General features: G+C 40.6%; 1 protein-coding gene across 8 annotated transcripts in view; it reads right to left on the bottom strand.

Moving 5' to 3' along the window:
* Positions 1 to 18,646, bottom strand: part of PTPRZ1 (protein tyrosine phosphatase receptor type Z1) — a 333,611-nt gene that overhangs the window by 94,991 nt on the left and 219,974 nt on the right. For 6 of the 8 annotated variants that reach the window (XM_069764885.1, XM_069764882.1, XM_069764880.1 and 3 more), the window contains one exon: positions 10,423 to 10,567. In XM_069764885.1, coding sequence (XP_069620986.1) covers positions 10,423 to 10,567 — 145 coding nt within the window. Of the gene's footprint in view, positions 1 to 10,422; positions 10,568 to 16,180; positions 16,196 to 18,646 lie in introns of all 8 variants that reach the window. The other 2 variants (XM_069764879.1, XM_069764881.1) reach the window with 1 other exon arrangement.

The raw sequence follows: 18,646 nt of genomic DNA, 5'->3' as shown, positions 1-18,646 counted from the left end.
ACTTTAGAATATATATTTTTCCTTTTTTTCCACTTTACCATAATATGACAAACTACAGCTGCATAAATCGTTGACTAATTTCAGAGATTCTAACGCATAAAATATATATGATTGTTAGATGTATTATCAAAAGACCCTATCCTTATAACAAATTGCTTCAAAAGTTATTTTGTTTTTAGCTTTTACTTTTATTTGACAAACACTAATGCATAGATCAAGGACTCATTTTAACAATAGTACTTTGAGTAACTTAACAATATATGAACAGTGATGATGACAGACCATGATCTTTAGTGATCTTTATGGACCTTGCTTTGTTCACTGGGCACAGTCATGCTGGAAGAGAAAAGAGCCTTCCCCAAACTGTTCCCACAAAGTTTGAAGAGTGAAATTGTTTTGCTAGCTACTTGTAGTCCTGGAACAGGTCAGTGTTCTCTCAACGTCCTTGAGGCAATAATTTAGACTGAGCATGTGTAAGGGATATCAATCAATCAAGACTGGACATATTTATGGACCATCCACCTTGACTCTTCTACTGAATGACTCCACCTCCATGACTGTAAGTATGTAATGAACATACATCACATTCAGTGTATAAAGAGTCTTTAAAGGGGGCTGTCTGTTCCAAATCGATAAGTCAGAAGTCACTCTGTGTGCGCTGTAAGGTTTCGCTGGTTTCTAAGCTAAGGACTTAAGGGTATGTACAGTATGCGTTATACAAACTCCCAACCAGAGCCCATCCAGTGGGTGCGGCCTTGCTCCATACACATTTCAGCATGGCTGACTAGAGGGCATGGCCTCGCTCCATACAAGTGTATTGAGCAAGGCCGCACCCACTGGATAGGATGTGGCCGGGAGTATTTATAAAGCATACTTACCCTGCGGTTACGGGTCAGAAACCGGCAAATCACAGAGTGTGCGCTGTGGGAATTCGTAAGTCTGCAGTCAGACAGATTGCCTATAGGCTTATCGATTTGGACCGGACAACTCATGGACAACCCCATTAACCTAATATGGTTACTATTAAAATTTATAAGGACATGTTCAGAAAACTATTCCGCTACAGTATCTTAGAAGGCAGTGGTGGACCTTTAGGGGGTTAAAGCTAATTACAGGTCCTCTTTACTGTATACACTTTATTCAATTGCACATAATACTTAAGTCATCTACTTTAATCAACATTATCATCTTACTTTTCTCTTAGACACATAGAAACACTGAATAAATTTCCCACTGTCAGAATCAAAAACATCATTTCAAGAATAGCGAGCAAAGTAGCACGCCCATCACAACAATGAGGTTGTTACTATATAAATTCCATGTAAAACATCTGGTTCCCTGACTCTAGTAAGAAGATTTAAACACTTCCATCTGTTTGGTAATAGAGGTGAACAACATCATGATGATGTGTTAAGTGTGAATAACTAATTATCACAAGATTAGAATGAAACAAGTGATGAATGTCTGTAACATAGAAACGTACAGTATTCCCATCAATCAAAAGCATAGAAAAAGAAATAATGATGTTTGACAGATGTAAATATGAAAAAACTTCAGCATTGAAAATGCACATAAACCACATAAACATTTCTGCTAGTTAGGTAGAATTAAATGCTTCTAGCTCCACAAATTTGTGGATATGTTAGTGGATATGAGCCAGATCCACAAGACACTACTATGAGGACAGGAATTTGCATGGGAATCTTGGCCTCCATTCACATTTGCATAATTTTTCTAAGTAATTTTCTTGTCTTGTCTTTTTTGTGTGCAGGTGGATTGTGCACCAAAAACATTAAAATTAGAGCACAGTGACTGATGAATTGGTGTAATTCAAACCTTTTTTTTCGCCCTTTTGCTTTTTAGCTAATTTTTAGGGTAAAACGTCAACAAGGAATAAAATGTCTCTTCAAGTGCGCACAAAAAAAAAAAATAATCGATAGATCTTGTTCTCCAGAAGAGGACATAAGTACAGTTATATGAAAAAGTTTGGGCACCCCTATTAATCTAAAGCTTAATGTTTTATAAAAATTGTTTTTTTTGCAACAGTTATTTCAGTTTCATATATCTAATAACAGTTGGACACAGTAATGTTTCTGCCTTGAAATGAGGTTTATTGTACTAACAGGAAATGTGCAATCTGCATTCAAACAAAATTTGACAGGTGCATAAGTATGGGCACCCTTATCATTTTCTTGTTTTAAATACTCCTACCTACTTTTTACTGACTTACTAAAGCACTTTTTTTGGTTTTCTAACCTCATTGAGCTTTGAACTTCATAGCCAGTGTATGCAATCATGAAAAAAGCTACTTAAAGTGGTCACTTGCAAGTTGTTCTGTTTGAATCTCCTCTGAAGAGTGGCATCATGGGCTCCTCAAAACAACTGTCTAATGATCTGAAAACAAAGATTATTCAACATAGTTGTTCAGGGGAAGGATACAAAAAGCTGTCTCAGAGATTTAACCTGTCAATTTCCACTGTGAGGAACATAGTAAGGAAATGGAAGAACACAGGTACAGTTCTTGTTAAGGCCAGAAGTGGCAGGCCAAGAAAAACATCAGAAAGGCAGAGAAGAAGAATGGTGAGATCAGTCAAGGACAATCCTCAGACCACCTCCAGAGAGCTGCAGCATCAACTTGCTGCAGATGGTGTCACTGTGCATCGGTCAACTATACAACGCACTTTGCACAAGGAGAAGTGTTGTGAATTCTGTGGCTGAGTTCACTTCTGTGGTCACAAGTGGTATTGCAGTCTCTGGGCTTCCTCCCTCAGGTGTTTTGGTGAGCTCGTTGGCTGCCTTGCTATTTAGCTCCACCTGAGTCTGTCTTCCTTGCTCCTTGTCAATGTTCCAGTGTTGGATCTGAGCTACTGCATCTTTCCTTGGGCCTGCTGCTCTGCTAGATAAGTGCTTCTAGTTTGTTTTCTGTTTTTTCTGTCCAGCTTGTTATTATCTTTTGCTGGAAGCTCTGAGAAGCAAAGGGGTGCACCGCCGTGCTGTTAGTTCGGCACGGTGGGTCTTTTTGCCCCTTTGCGTGGTTTTCGTTTTAGGGTTTTTTGTAGACTGCATAGTTCTCTTTGCTATCCTCGCTCTGTCTAGAATATCGGGCCTCACTTTGCTGAATCTATTTCATTCCTACGTTTGTCTTTTCATCTTGCTAACAGTCATTATATGTGGGGGCTGCCTATTCCTTTGGGGTATTTCTCTGAGGTAAGTCAGGCTTGTATTTCTATCTTCAGGCTAGTCAGCTCCTCAGGCAGTGCCGAGTTGCATAGGTAGTTGATAGGCGCAATCCACTGCTGCTTCCAGTTGTGTGAGGATAGATCAGGTACTGCAGTCTACAGAGATTCCACGTCTCAGAGCTCGTCCTATTGTTTTGGGTTATTGCCAGATCTCTGTATGTGCGCTGATTACTGCACGCTGTGTTGCCTGATTGCCAGCCATAACAGTACAAGGAGCCATTCAATGATTTCCAATAGAGGGAAAAAAGAAATCCTGACATCATTTTTTTTTCTTAGCTCTGTCTTCAGTCTTTTTTTTCCCCTAGACATTAGAGTGCTTCAGGACACAGCTGTGGACATGGATATTCAGGCTCTGTGCTCCTCAATAGATAATCTCGTTGTAAATGTACAAAAGATTCAAGATACTATTGATCAGAAATCGATGCTAGAACCAAGAATTCCGATTCCTGATTTGTTTTTTGGTGACAGAACTAAGTTCCTGAGCTTCAGAAATAATTGTAAGCTATTTTTGGCCTTGAAACCTCATTCTTCTGGTAATCCTATTCAACAGGTTTTGATTATTATTTCTTTTTTGCGCGGCGACCCACAGGACTGGGCGTTTTCTCTTGCACCAGGAGATTCTGCATTGAGTAATGTTGATGCATTTTTCCAGGCGCTGGGATTGCTTTACGATGAGCCTAATTCAGTGGATCAAGCTGAGAAAAATCTGCTGGCTTTATGCCAGGGTCAGGATGATGTAGAAGTATATTGTCAGAAATTTAGAAAATGGTCAGTACTCACTCTGTGGAATGAATCTGCACTAGCGGCTTTGTTCAGAAAGGGTCTCTCTGAAGCTCTTAAGGATGTAATGGTGGGATTTCCTATGCCTGCTGGTTTGAATGAGTCTATGTCCTTGGCCATTCAGATCGGTCGTCGCTTGCGCGAGCGTAAATCTGTGCACCATCTGGCGGTATTGTCTGAGAGTAAGCCTGAGCCTATGCAGTGCGACAGGACTATGACTAAAGTAGAACGGCACGAACACAGACGTCTGAACAGACTGTGTTTCTATTGTGGTGATTCTACTCATGCTATTTCTAATTGTCCTAAACGCACTAGGCGGTTCGATAGCTCTGCCGTTATTGGTACTGTACAGTCCAAATTCCTTTTGTCCATTACCTTAATGTGCTCTTTGTCATCATATTCTGTCATGGCGTTTGTGGATTCAGGCGCTGCCCTGAATCTGATGGATTTGGATTATGCTAAACGTTGTGGATTTTTCTTGGAGCCTTTGCGGTGTCCTATTCCGTTGAGAGGAATTGATGCTACACCTCTGGCCAAGAATAAGCCTCAGTACTGGGCCCAGCTGACCATGTGCATGGCTCCTGCACATCAGGAAGTTATTCGCTTTTTGGTACTGCATAATTTGCATGATGTGGTCGTGTTGGGGTTGCCATGGCTACAAACCCATAATCCAGTATTGGATTGGAACTCTATGTCGGTAACCAGCTGGGGTTGTCAGGGAGTACATGGTGATGTTCCATTTTTGTCTATTTCGTCATCCATTCCTTCTGACATCCCAGAGTTCTTGTCGGACTTTCAGGATGTATTTGAAGAGTCCAAGTCTGATGCCCTTCCTCCGCATAGGAATTGTGATTGTGCTATCGATTTGATTCCTGGTAGTAAATTCCCTAAGGGTCGTTTATTTAATTTGTCCGTACCTGAACACACCGCTATGCGCAGTTATGTGAAGGAGTCCCTGGAGAAGGGACATATTCGCCCATCGTCGTCACCATTGGGAGCAGGGTTCTTTTTTGTAGCCAAGAAGGATGGTTCGCTAAGACCGTGTATTGATTACCGCCTTCTTAATAAGATCACTGTTAAGTTTCAGTATCCCTTGCCATTGATTTCTGACTTGTTTGCTCGGATTAAGGGGGCTAGTTGGTTTACTAAGATTGATCTTCGTGGTGCGTATAATCTGGTGAGAATCAGGCAGGGAGATGAATGGAAAACGGCATTTAATACGCCCGAGGGTCATTTTGAGTATCTGGTGATGCCGTTCGGACTTGCCAATGCTCCATCTGTTTTTCAGTCTTTTATGCATGACATTTTCCGTGAGTATCTGGATAAATTCTTGATTGTTTACTTGGATGACATTTTGATCTTCTCAGATGATTGGGAGTCTCATGTGAAGCAAGTCAGAATGGTTTTCCAGGTACTGCGTGCTAATTCCTTGTTCGTGAAGGGATCAAAGTGTCTCTTCGGTGTGCAGAAAGTTTCATTTTTGGGGTTCATCTTTTCCCCTTCTACTATCGAGATGGATCCGGTTAAGGTTCAGGCCATCCAGGATTGGACTCAGCCGACATCTCTAAAAAGTTTGCAGAAATTCCTGGGCTTTGCTAATTTTTATCGTCGCTTCATCTGTAATTTTTCTAGCATTGCCAGACCATTGACCGATTTGACCAAGAAGGGTGCTGATTTGGTTAATTGGTCTTCTGCTGCCGTGGAGGCTTTTCAGGAGTTGAAGCGTCGTTTTTGCTGTGCCCCTGTGTTGTGTCAACCTGATGTTTCTCTTCCGTTCCAGGTCGAGGTTGATGCTTCTGAGATTGGTGCAGGGGCGGTTTTGTCACAGAGAGGTTCTGGTTGCTCAGTGTTCAAACCATGTGCTTTCTTTTCCAGGAAATTTTCTGCTGCTGAGCGTAATTATGATGTGGGCAACCGAGAGTTGCTGGCCATGAAGTGGGCATTCGAGGAGTGGCGTCATTGGCTTGAGGGTGCTAAGCATCGCGTGGTGGTTTTGACTGATCATAAGAACCTTACTTATCTTGAGTCTGCCAAGCGCTTGAATCCTAGACAGGCCCGTTGGTCGTTATTTTTTGCTCGTTTTGATTTTGTGATTTCATACCTTCCGGGCTCTAAAAATGTGAAGGCGGATGCTCTGTCTAGGAGTTTTGTGCCCGACTCTCCGGGGTTATCTGAGCCGGCGAGTATCCTCAAGGAAGGAGTCATTGTGTCTGCCATCTCCCCTGATTTGCGGAGAGTGTTGCAGAAATTTCAGGCTAATAAACCTGATCGTTGTCCGGCCGAGAAACTGTTCGTCCCTGATAGGTGGACTAGTAAAGTTATCTCTGAACTTCATTGTTCGGTGCTGGCCGGTCATCCAGGAATCTTTGGTACCAGGGAGTTGGTTGCTAGATCCTTCTGGTGGCCATCTCTGTCACGGGATGTGCGTGCTTTTGTGCAGTCCTGTGGAATTTGTGCTAGGGCTAAGCCCTGCTGTTCACGTGCCAGTGGGTTGCTTTTGCCCTTGCCGGTCCCGAAGAGGCCTTGGACACATATTTCGATGGATTTCATTTCTGACCTTCCCGTTTCTCAAAAGATGTCTGTCATTTGGGTGGTCTGTGATCGCTTTTCTAAAATGGTCCATCTGGTGCCCTTGGTTAAATTGCCTTCCTCCTCTGATTTGGTGCCTTTGTTCTTCCAGCATGTGGTTCGTTTACATGGCATTCCTGAGAATATTGTTTCTGACAGAGGTTCCCAGTTTGTCTCGAGGTTCTGGCGAGCCTTTTGTGGTAGGATGGGCATTGACCTATCTTTTTCCTCGGCCTTCCATCCTCAGACTAATGGCCAGACCGAACGAGCCAATCAGACCTTGGAAACATATCTGAGATGTTTTGTTTCCGCTGACCAGGATGATTGGGTGTCATTTTTGCCGTTGGCTGAGTTCGCCCTTAATAATCGGGCCAGCTCGGCTACCTTGGTCTCTCCATTTTTCTGCAATTCTGGGTTCCATCCTCGTTTCTCTTCAGGACAGGTTGAGTCTTCGGACTGTCCTGGTGTGGATTATGTGGTGGACAGGTTGCAGCAGATCTGGACTCAGGTAGTGGACAATTTGACCTTGTCCCAGGAGAAGGCTCAGCTTTTCGCTAATCGCAGACGCCGTGTGGGACCCCGACTTCGTGTTGGGGATCTGGTTTGGTTATCTTCTCGTCATATACCTATGAGGGTTTCCTCTCCTAAATTTAAACCTCGTTTTATTGGTCCGTATAGGATTTCTGAGATTCTCAATCCGGTGTCTTTTCGTCTGACCCTCCCAGACTCCTTTTCCATACATAATGTATTCCATAGGTCGTTGTTGAGGAGATACGTGGCACCTATGGTTCCATCTGTGGAGCCTCCTGCCCCTGTTTTGGTGGAGGGGGAATTGGAGTATATTGTGGAGAAGATTTTGGATTCTCGTGTCTCTAGACGGAAACTCCAGTATCTGGTCAAATGGAAGGGTTATGCTCAGGAAGATAATTCCTGGGTTTTTGCCTCTGATGTCCATGCCCCAGATCTTGTTCGTGCCTTTCATGTGGCTCATCCTGGTCGGCCTGGGGGTTCTGGTGAGGGTTCGGTGACCCCTCCTCAAGGGGGGGGTACTGTTGTGAATTCTGTGGCTGAGTTCACTTCTGTGGTCACAAGTGGTATTGCAGTCTCTGGGCTTCCTCCCTCAGGTGTTTTGGTGAGCTCGTTGGCTGCCTTGCTATTTAGCTCCACCTGAGTCTGTCTTCCTTGCTCCTTGTCAATGTTCCAGTGTTGGATCTGAGCTACTGCATCTTTCCTTGGGCCTGCTGCTCTGCTAGATAAGTGCTTCTAGTTTGTTTTCTGTTTTTTCTGTCCAGCTTGTTATTATCTTTTGCTGGAAGCTCTGAGAAGCAAAGGGGTGCACCGCCGTGCTGTTAGTTCGGCACGGTGGGTCTTTTTGCCCCTTTGCGTGGTTTTCGTTTTAGGGTTTTTTGTAGACTGCATAGTTCTCTTTGCTATCCTCGCTCTGTCTAGAATATCGGGCCTCACTTTGCTGAATCTATTTCATTCCTACGTTTGTCTTTTCATCTTGCTAACAGTCATTATATGTGGGGGCTGCCTATTCCTTTGGGGTATTTCTCTGAGGTAAGTCAGGCTTGTATTTCTATCTTCAGGCTAGTCAGCTCCTCAGGCAGTGCCGAGTTGCATAGGTAGTTGATAGGCGCAATCCACTGCTGCTTCCAGTTGTGTGAGGATAGATCAGGTACTGCAGTCTACAGAGATTCCACGTCTCAGAGCTCGTCCTATTGTTTTGGGTTATTGCCAGATCTCTGTATGTGCGCTGATTACTGCACGCTGTGTTGCCTGATTGCCAGCCATAACAGAGAAGCTGTATGGGAGAGTTATGCGAAAGAAGCTGTTTCTGCAAGCACGCCACAAACAGAGTTGGCTGAGGTATGCAAAAGCACATTTGGAGAAGCCAATTTCTTTTTGGAGGAAGGTCCTATGGACTGATGAAACCAAGATTGAGTTGCTTGGTCATACAAAAAGGCATTATTCATGGTGGCCAAAAAACACAGCATTCCAAGAAAAACAATTGCTACCCACAGTAAAATTTGGTGGAGGTTCCATCATGCTTTGGGGCTGTGTGGCCAATGCTGGCACCGGGAATCTTGTTAAAGTTGAGGAACGCATGGATTCCTCTCAGTATCAGCAGATTATTGACAATAATGTTCACGAATCAGTGACAAAGTTGAAGTTACGCAGGGGATGGTCTTTCAGCAAGAAAATGATCCAAAACACCGATCCAAATCTACTCAGGCATTCATGCAGAGGAACAATTACACTGTTCTGGAATGGCCATCCCAGTCCCCAGACCTGAATATCATTGAACATCTGTGGGATCATTTGAAGAGGGCTGTCCATGCTCGGCGACCATCAAACTTAACTGAACTGGAATTGTTTTGTAAAGAGGAATGGTCAAAAATACCTTCATCCAGGATCTAGGAACTCATTAAAAGCTACAGGAAGCGACTAGAGGCTGTTATTTTTGCAAAAGGAGGATCTACTAAATATTAATGTCACTTTTCTGGTGGGGTGCCCATACTTATGCACCTGTCAAATATTGTTTGAATGCAGATTGCACATTTTCTGTTAGTACAATAAACCTCATTTCAAGGCAGAAACATTACTGTGTCCAACAGTTATTAGATATATGAAACTGATATAGCTGTTGCCAAAAAAAACAATTTTTATAAAACATTAAGCTTAAGATTAATAGGGGTGCCCAAACTTTTTCATATAACTGTATTAGGCCACGTGCACACGTCGTGTATTTGGTCCGTTTTTTACCTCAGTATTTATAAGCCAATACCAGGAGTGGGTGATAAATACAGAAGTGGTGCATATGTTTCTATTATACTTTACCTCTGACTGTTCTACTCCTGGTTTTGGTTTACAAATACTGATATAAAATACGGAGCACGTGCAAGTGGCCTTAGGGTAAAATATCTGGCTAACCAAAACCCCATCCATTATGGCAAAATACAGTTGGAACCGAGTATAGTAAACATAAAAAAAGGGTAATGTAACTAATAAAAATGGTCCAAATAAAAGTCACCATTAGAGCCATTTTCTCTCAAGAAAAGGCGAAAGCATTCATGAATAATTCTCTTTATTCTTCAGAACATTAATTGTCTTCAACTTAGTATTACTTGTATAAGTTTATAGTTAAACATGTTCATCTGTCTATGCCTTTCTATTGTGGGTCCCAGAATCAATGTCCCTTTTTTAATTCTTCAGGCCCTTCTTTAACATTTTAGCCATAATCCTGATTTTTGCGCTTTCATACTTTTAAAGCCTTTAATAAAACGTTGGATTTGAAAAAAGTAAATTTGCGATTTACAAAGGCTTCAAACCTTCACTATTGCTACTAGCAATCTGAGTATAGTAACTAAAATACTGTATTACAACGCAAGTTATTCTGTATGTATATCTTTCAATCTATCAATTATCCATATATTTCTGTGCTGTTTTTTTTTTTTTTTACATTTTTTGTGAAACACCATTGTATTTAAATTTTTTCTGGTTTTTTTTTTTAAATGGCTCAATAAAAGCTATATTTTAAGTGGATACTACTGCTCGCTGGATTCAATTTACCCTTCATTTACCTAATGTGAAGCTCTACTTTAGGTAATGTTGACTGTATAATATTACCAATATATACCTTGCATAGTTATGAGCTATAGTAGAACTGTACGGGCTCTAAAAGCAGCTCTGCCATTAAAAATACCGTATGTCGTAGATGTAACCCTGATGGCAGCTCAGTATATATAACCAATGCTATACTTTCCATAATTTTCAGTACAATGTTCAGCAACAATTTGCTTTTCACAAGATGAAATAAAATCATGTCACTTACCGCCAGTATATAAGAATACCCACAAGTACCACAAGACAGATAAAGGTCAGGGATGAGACGACCACTAGTGGTATTATTGTCTTCTCCTGTGACTCCAGACCTTCTGCTAGACCAACACGAGACTCATGGCTACTATTACTTGCCTCTGCAGTCAGAGAAAATGGAAATCATCCATATATGTATATTAGTAAAAAAACAGACCATAAAACATGTGTATGTGGAGATATAATTAGCAAACAGTAGTAACGTTTACTACTGGTGGTCTTTAAATGAGGCGAATACTGTAATTTGTGGGCATTCTTTCACTGCTCCATATGCTAAGGCAGTGTTTCCCAACACTGATCCTCAAGAGCCACCAACAGGTCATGGTTTCAAGTTTTCCTTAGTATTGCACAGATGATGGGATTATCGCCTGTGAAAGTACTACAATTATCACCTGGGCACTACTAAGGAAATCCTGAAAACATGACCTGTTGGTGGCTCTTGAGGACCAGAGTTGGGGAACACTGACCTAAAGAGTTTGGCCATATCTAAAATTTTGGTGTGGAATGTGTTGCTCTGGAGTGGACCCTCTGCACCTAAATCATTATATGAGGAGTCACATACCTACAATAATAAACTACAGCTTATGTTGTACTGTGGTTTACTTACCTTAGAATATTTAGCAGGAACTTCACATTACATGAATGACTGCAGATTATAAGTGAAAAGTTGAAATAGTCAGCCCTGATGCTTTCTTGTGTAAAATTGCAAAGAGTCTCTTTTGCTTATTATTATTATAAAAATGTTTTATTATATTAATTAGAAATGGGTTAAAATAAATTTTACTGAAAACATGTTCAGCCAACAGACTAATGTTCATTGGAACTCTTGACTCTCCTCAACAAATGATGTCAGAGGAGATTAGGAAGCAGCATGTCTAAATTCGGACTGTCAATCCTTTTGTTCTCTAAAAATAAGAGATTCTCTAAGAGAGAAGACATTTCTGTCTCAACATAGTGAGCGCTCCTGTGTGTTATGTGGGTCAGGTAAAAGATCAGTCAAACAACCATTCAGATGACAGCTATGTAAAGCGTGTGGGGGCTTTGCTCTTTAAAGGGACACTGTCACCTGAATTTGGAGGGAACAATCTTCAGCCATGGAGGCGGGGTTTTTGGGTTTTTGATTCACCCTTTCCTTACCCGCTGGCTGCATGCTGGCTGCAATATTGGATTGAAGTTCATTCTCTGTCCTCCATAGTACACGCCTGTGCAAAGCAAGATTGCCTTGTGCAGGCATGTACTACAGAGGACAGAGAATGAACTTCAGTCCAATATTGCAGCCAGCATGCAGCCAGCGGGTAAGGAAAGGGTGAATCAAAAACCCCAAAACCCCGCCTCCATGGCTGAAGATTGTTCCCTCCAAATTCAGGTGACAGTGTCCCTTTAAACTACTAAATGTCAGACTGATTGGAATGTTACTTACAGATCTAGCAGAGGTTACCTTGGCTCAGACAATACGGCACTAAGGTACCATTGCACAAAAAATCGTAATTCTACCCCAACTTGATATTAGTTAGTGGCTTGTACAATGTACAATGTTAAAAAGGGGTTGTCTGGCCTTCTAGTACAAGTCTGCAGTCGCTCTATGTGACTGCAGACTTGTGAATTCTCACGGATTCTCAGGAAACGGGAACGGTGGGCCTGTGACCGAAAGTATGTGATTTGCATACATATAGTCACGTGCCGACTCGACTAGACATGTGCGGCCTCGCTCAATGCAAGTATATTGAGCAAAGGCCGGACACGTCTAGTCAAAATGGGGACAAATAAATGCAAATTGCATACTTTCGGTCACACGCCAAAGATCCCCAGCACCAGCACCGGAGAAGAGCATGCATTGTGAGGATTTATAGGTCTGCAGTCACATAAAGTAACTGCAGACTTGTACCCTAAGGCCGGACGAGATCTTTATATTATCTTAAATGTGTCTAGTGAGCTAGTCTTCTGTGGCAGGTTACTAAGATGGTGTGTGGTGGGTCATGATAACCTTTGCTACATCTGTACATTGCTGCTTCCATATGCAATACCAATATAAACAAAAATACTTTTTAATATGTTACAACCACTGAAGGATTGCTTTGATGTCAACTGAGAATGAAAAAGGGACAATTACTGGTATATTATCTGTATAGGTAATGCTAGTCTTACTGTACACCTTGGGTTTTATATGACTAAAGAGTTTTTTTCACACGGCCAAACAAGGGAAGGTCATGAGGAAAAGTATTTATCTTATTTTATATTAAATATCACATTTTAGAAAGGACCTGTCACTTGCTTCAAAAGTTACCGTAAATATCTTGTAAAAATCCCTCAGCTCCCTAATTCTGCCCTCTTTCCCATATTTCATTATTCCTTTTTATTACCTTGGAGTGCAGTAAGTGAACTGGACATTTCATCATTTTTTTTTCTGGGGACATTTTCATTCACCCCTGCCAGATTCTGCCAGTCACTGAGACTGACCGTGTCTGGGAGGCGTGAAAACCCAAGTCTACAGAGAAAACGCTGAAGAAACGCCCAGTTGGTCTTCAAATAGAGATTTCACATAGTGCACTCCAAATGCGATAAATGTGAACATTTCTGCAAGACTGATGCATAATAGAAGGTAAAAGCAGAACCAGGGGACAGCAGGAGTTTTACAATAAAATTGGAAAAATTGTAAATTGTACAAGTGACAAGTCCTCTCTGAGGAGATTGCGGAAATGTCATCACTGTTGAATAAAGACTTGTACAGTTTATATACCGCTATAACGTCCATAAAAGCTGAGCATTATATACCTTTTACTTTAATTCTCTGGCATTGTCCCTGATTTATATTAGGAGTTACAGCCCACATGTACAGTTTGCTATTTCCTGGTTATTATTGGAGGCTGAACAAGCAGGGAGTAATGTGAGATCAGAAACTGGAATGGTGAATACTGCTGTACATGACTCGTGACTACAGAATAGGCAAAGAAGCATTGATGACGCAGCTCAGCTTATTATGTCGATTATATCGCCACATAAACTTTCTGATGAAAGGTAAACCAATACATTAATACCTATACCAGAATCTATGACTTTATATGTAGTGTTTGTTTTATGCATAACTAGCACAGTAGGTATGTGTGTATACAGGACTGTGTAATATACACTATATACAGTATATATGTGTTTTACTAATCTTACATTTTAAAATGACACAATTGGCACAAAACGCAAATCTACATAATTAAAGTTTGCATCAAAACTCCCTAATCTAAAGAACAGTACATGTAGCATCAGCTTAAAGGACAAACACTGTTTAGAACATGCATGCAAGCAAGCATCACAGTCATGTATGAAATATCATATGCATATATGATATTTATTCATTAGTTCATGCATCTCATGCTCCTCCACCGTTGTGTAGAGAAATATACATTACACATAAAGCACCATGGAAAATTATTCTGAAAACTGGCTCGCTTTGGTATGTTTCTGATACATCACAAATAAAGTAGTATTGCTTGTCTAGAAGCTTATTGAATGAAATATATATTATCTGAATATTATATGAAATATAATTATAATTATCCGACTATACGGACATACACTATCATCACAGGAAATATACATACATACAGCCTGCATTTTTACAGGTTTCACATAACAGTGGCAGAATGTCCATATGCAGCAGCAGAGAGAATCCAGAAATCCAGCGAGTCAAAGTGCAAAGATAATATCACAGCATTAGTTATATAATATAATTTGATACTGATCTATAATACTGCTGATGAGCATGTGCAGCATCTTTTCTCAGTTGCAATTGCTGGGGTATTTCACAGCAGTGACAACATGTTACATAGTTTTGAATGCAAATTTTTTTTGGATGTTATATAGTGAGTTTTTTTGGATTTTTAATTCCATCTTTCCCATTAGGACTGGGCTACAAGATGACTTTCCCCGCTACACAGGTGGCAAGAGAATGGGGCCACATTGCGATTCGCAAGGTACTGCAGCCCTAACAAGTAAGTCGCAAAAAGTTGAACCAGATGGATTTTTTGATATGTGCTTGTGTAGTTTGTGGGTAGCAGTGCAAACCCATTCACTAGCAATATGCTTATAAGGTAGCAGCGGCATACAGTGATCCTTGGCCACATGACCTATGTGATGGCCAAAGTCGCTATTTAGGCCCAGTCATATTTGGCTTTAAAGAGTAACCTTCATTTTAATTTTTCTGCTTCATTCTCTGTCATTATGAAAATTCTCAATTCTGAGGTAAAATCTGGATTCAGTGAAGACAGATTCTCCCATTACTGAGCTAGAGAACGAGAACTGCTACTGATAAGATTCTAAATAGATAGAAGAGGGAGAAGGATGCTCGTGAAGGATACTTTCAATACCATGCATGGCAAGAGGACCCCCCAAAAAATCAATTTTGGAACCAATCAAGCCAGCATGTCACTCAAAGCAAGGATCACCAAGCTACGACTTGCCAATTTTGGACACATCATAAGCAGAGAGCAATAACTGGAGAAGGACATCATGGTCGGAATAATAGAAGAAACAAGGCGAAGAAGAAGACCAGCAACCCAATGGCTTGCTACAATGAAGACAACGGTGGAAGACCTTGTAGGATCTATCTAGACTTGCATAATATCGATCTTTCCATAGAGCATCCATCCATCAAGTTGTTATGGCTCGAGATCAGGCTGAGGACTGTTAATAATAATAGACAGAAGAGAGAGGATGAGAGAAGGGCTCTGCATCTAGCACTTCCCTCCTCTGGTCTACATAGAACTGTATCAGTAGCTGCCGCCATCTCATATCTCATTAACGGGAGAGTCCATCTTCACTGAATACAGATTTTACCTCAGAATGAAAAACTTTGATAATGACTGATCAATTCTGTCAGAGAAAGAAGCAAATTTCTCTGATGACATATTACAAAATTACTTATTTTTACGTGTACTATTGATTTATGAAATCAAAATTAAAATGATGGGTACTCTTTAATAGAAAAAATTCACATGTTGAGGGCTCAATTTGGGCTTTGCAGGGGTGGAGCAGTAGCAGAATATGACCAAAGCGCTAGGTGCTTGATGATGCGCCAATAAAATTCTCAACCTAGGCCTGTGTATTTAGACATGGGGTAATCAGGGTAATCACAGGAAACCAAATCTTTGTGCTCTAAATGGAAAAAGGCCTACAACATGATCACTAGGAGGCTTTATCATATAGCTGTCATTGGTACACCACACACATACCCAATGACCATGGGTTCTCTTCATGGCAGTTATACTGACTAGAAGACACAGGAGAATCTAGCATCTGTGTCTGGCTGCTATTAGGGCAATACCTCATTTATCATTTCTAATATGACTTGTAGTGAATCTCGGGATGGGTTTGTAGTCTTTGCTGTTAATACGAGTCTTTTCATAGACTTCATTTAAAATATGTTGTTGGCGTTTCTATATACATAGCAAAGCGGTACATCAATCATGTGTACATGGCAGGCACAGCTTAGACATATAGCATATACATACAAACATTACACTTATGAAATATAGAATTATACAGTCTGCAGACCCACAACCACAGTGATGACGAAGAATGGGTGGAGTACAGTCATGCATTTTTCTGTGGAGTCTGAAATTTACAGTAAAAACTCACAAGTTGTACTGGAGGCATGCATATCACATCCTAGCATCAAGCATAAGGTACACAATGTTCCACAGACAGTTATATTCATGACGCACCTTGATTAGAAAACTCTTCATGGCATCAGAAATTAGGGTGTGGATCATGGGGCATTTATGGGTTAAGAAAGAAAGGAGATCATAACTGTTCTTATTTTACAATGGGAACTTGGATATGTTGCATGCAGCTTACTGTCAAGAGCTGTCCAATGCAATGTCTATGTGGCACTATATGCAGCACAACCATCAACAGCGCTACCCCTTGTGTGATATTTCTAATTGTTTCTCCTTTAAGAGGGAGGAAATCTACAAGGTGGCAACAAATTGTCATGGGATATCTATCTTCACTCTATGATCATCTATGAAAAAAAAAGTCTGATCTTTCACTGAAATCAATTATTATGGTTTATTGGGCGGCTAACGCTTTATGTTTGATTTTTATGAACTGTAACCTATTTTTCTTTTATAGAGGAAATGACCTATTTTTTTAAATCAGAGTATTTTTTTTATTTTGCAATATTCACACTGGCTCCTATGCCTAATATTATATTTCCTGCTCTTTCACAGGAGACCAGTCTTATTGTCATAACAGACAGGAATACATTGACAGATAAGACCTGCACAGCAGATAAAACAGGATTCAGAATACGTGAAGTTACAGCTCCCCTCCTCCCCCTCCCTTCACAATGATGTTTGTCCAGATCAGAGCATGTTCAGATAATGCTTCTATGCAAACAACAGCAGTCTATTGCTGTTATTGCCCATGTGAAGAAAATAAAATAGTAAACTAAAATTAGTCATAGTTGTCAGTTTCAAAATTGCATGATTTTAATTTTTTAGTGTTAAAAAAAATGTAAATATTGAAAAATAAATTTACGTAAAACCTGATTTAAACCACAACATTTTCTGATGATAAATTCCCTTTCAGTACTAAATTGTAAGGTGATGGACCCCCGCCCCTAAATTTAAGACTTAGTCCTTAATACAGATTTAAAGTGTTTTTCTCAATTTCAATAATGGTTAAAATTGCAAAATGCCATCAATGTTTTTATCCTATAAATATATTGCAATCATCATATAAATAGCACTGTGTACTTACAATTACTCATTTTACCTTTCTACTCTGTTCATTCTTCTCTTTTCTCTGCTCTATGTAGAAATGGAAGTCTCTTGTCCCTGCAAAAATCATTCCCCTCTTGATACCTGACCCAGTTGCTCGGCTCATGCCCAAATCAGGAACTTTTGCAATGATCACTCATGAGTCATTCAGTGAAAATAGACTTCCAGTTTCTACATTGAGGCAGAAAAATTCAGCTAGTCTCTTTTTAATCAAATGATATCATAGACCTAATGGAAAAGAGAAGAATTAGCTGGGTAGAAAGGTAAAATGAGCAATTGTAAATATGCAGTGCTGTATAATATGATGATTGCAATATAATAAGAAGATAAAAACTTTAATTCTTTAAAATTCCTTTTCATTCTCAAGAGCAGATGGAGTTTTAATTCTACAGTTTATTGCTTGTTTCCTAGGTTACCAGCCACCCACGAGTGCCCAGACTCCTAGGCAAGCAACATGCACTTGCCCGTTGTTTGCTGGCTGGATCAAGGGTCCCTATCTTAGTGTCATATACTTCACTCATGCAGTAGAGGCAAAGCTGCTTTACAGCATTGGAGGGCCACAGTTCAAACCTGCACTGTGACCATGGGTTGCCAACCGTCCAGAAATTCCAGGACAGTCCATAAAAATAGGACACTTTATTTCTGTGATTTTTATGAAGCTTGCAGTTTATTATCATTTTATGTTTTACAATGAAGGCAGATAATGTATTAATATCAGAATTATGGGCTGTAGACATATATAACTTATAATCATAATGATTTATTATGGTTTTCCTATGTTGTCGTAAAAAAATCTGTGTTTTTTTGATAAGCTGTCCAGAAAAAATAAAAAGTCAAGTTGGCAATCCTGACTGTAACAGTGCCACTGGCCTGATCTGTCAATCTTCAGGAGCACACTGCCCCTCAGCATTAAGAAGCCAAGAAGAAGAGCTCCTGAAGACAGAAGAGCAAGTCACTAGTAAAATGACTATCTACATCATTCCACTAGAGGCGAGCCCATAAAAATAGTACACCTGTAGGGCTTAATGGGGTTAGAGACAGTCTGGTCTCTCTTACGTTAGACCGGAGGATCTAATAGTACACCTGTAGGGCTTCATGGGGTTAGAGACAGTCTGGTTTCTCTTACGTTAGACCGGAGGATCTAATAGTACACCTGTAGGGCTTAATGGGGTTAGAGACAGTCTGGTGTCTCTTACGTTAGACCGGAGGATCTAATAGTACACCTGTAGGGTTTCATGGGGTTAGAGACAGTCTGGTGTCTCTTGTTAGACCAGAGGATCTAATAGTACACCTGTAGAGCTTCATGGGGTTAGAGACAGTCTGGTGTCTCTTACGTTAGACCGGAGGATCTAATAGTACACCTGCAGGGCTTAAAGGGGTTAGAGACAGTCTGGTGTCTACTAAGTT

This window comes from Ranitomeya imitator, chromosome 4 (genome assembly GCF_032444005.1).
Source record: "Ranitomeya imitator isolate aRanImi1 chromosome 4, aRanImi1.pri, whole genome shotgun sequence".
NCBI lineage: Eukaryota > Metazoa > Chordata > Amphibia > Anura > Dendrobatidae > Ranitomeya > Ranitomeya imitator.
This window is presented reverse-complemented; position numbering and strand designations above follow the sequence as displayed.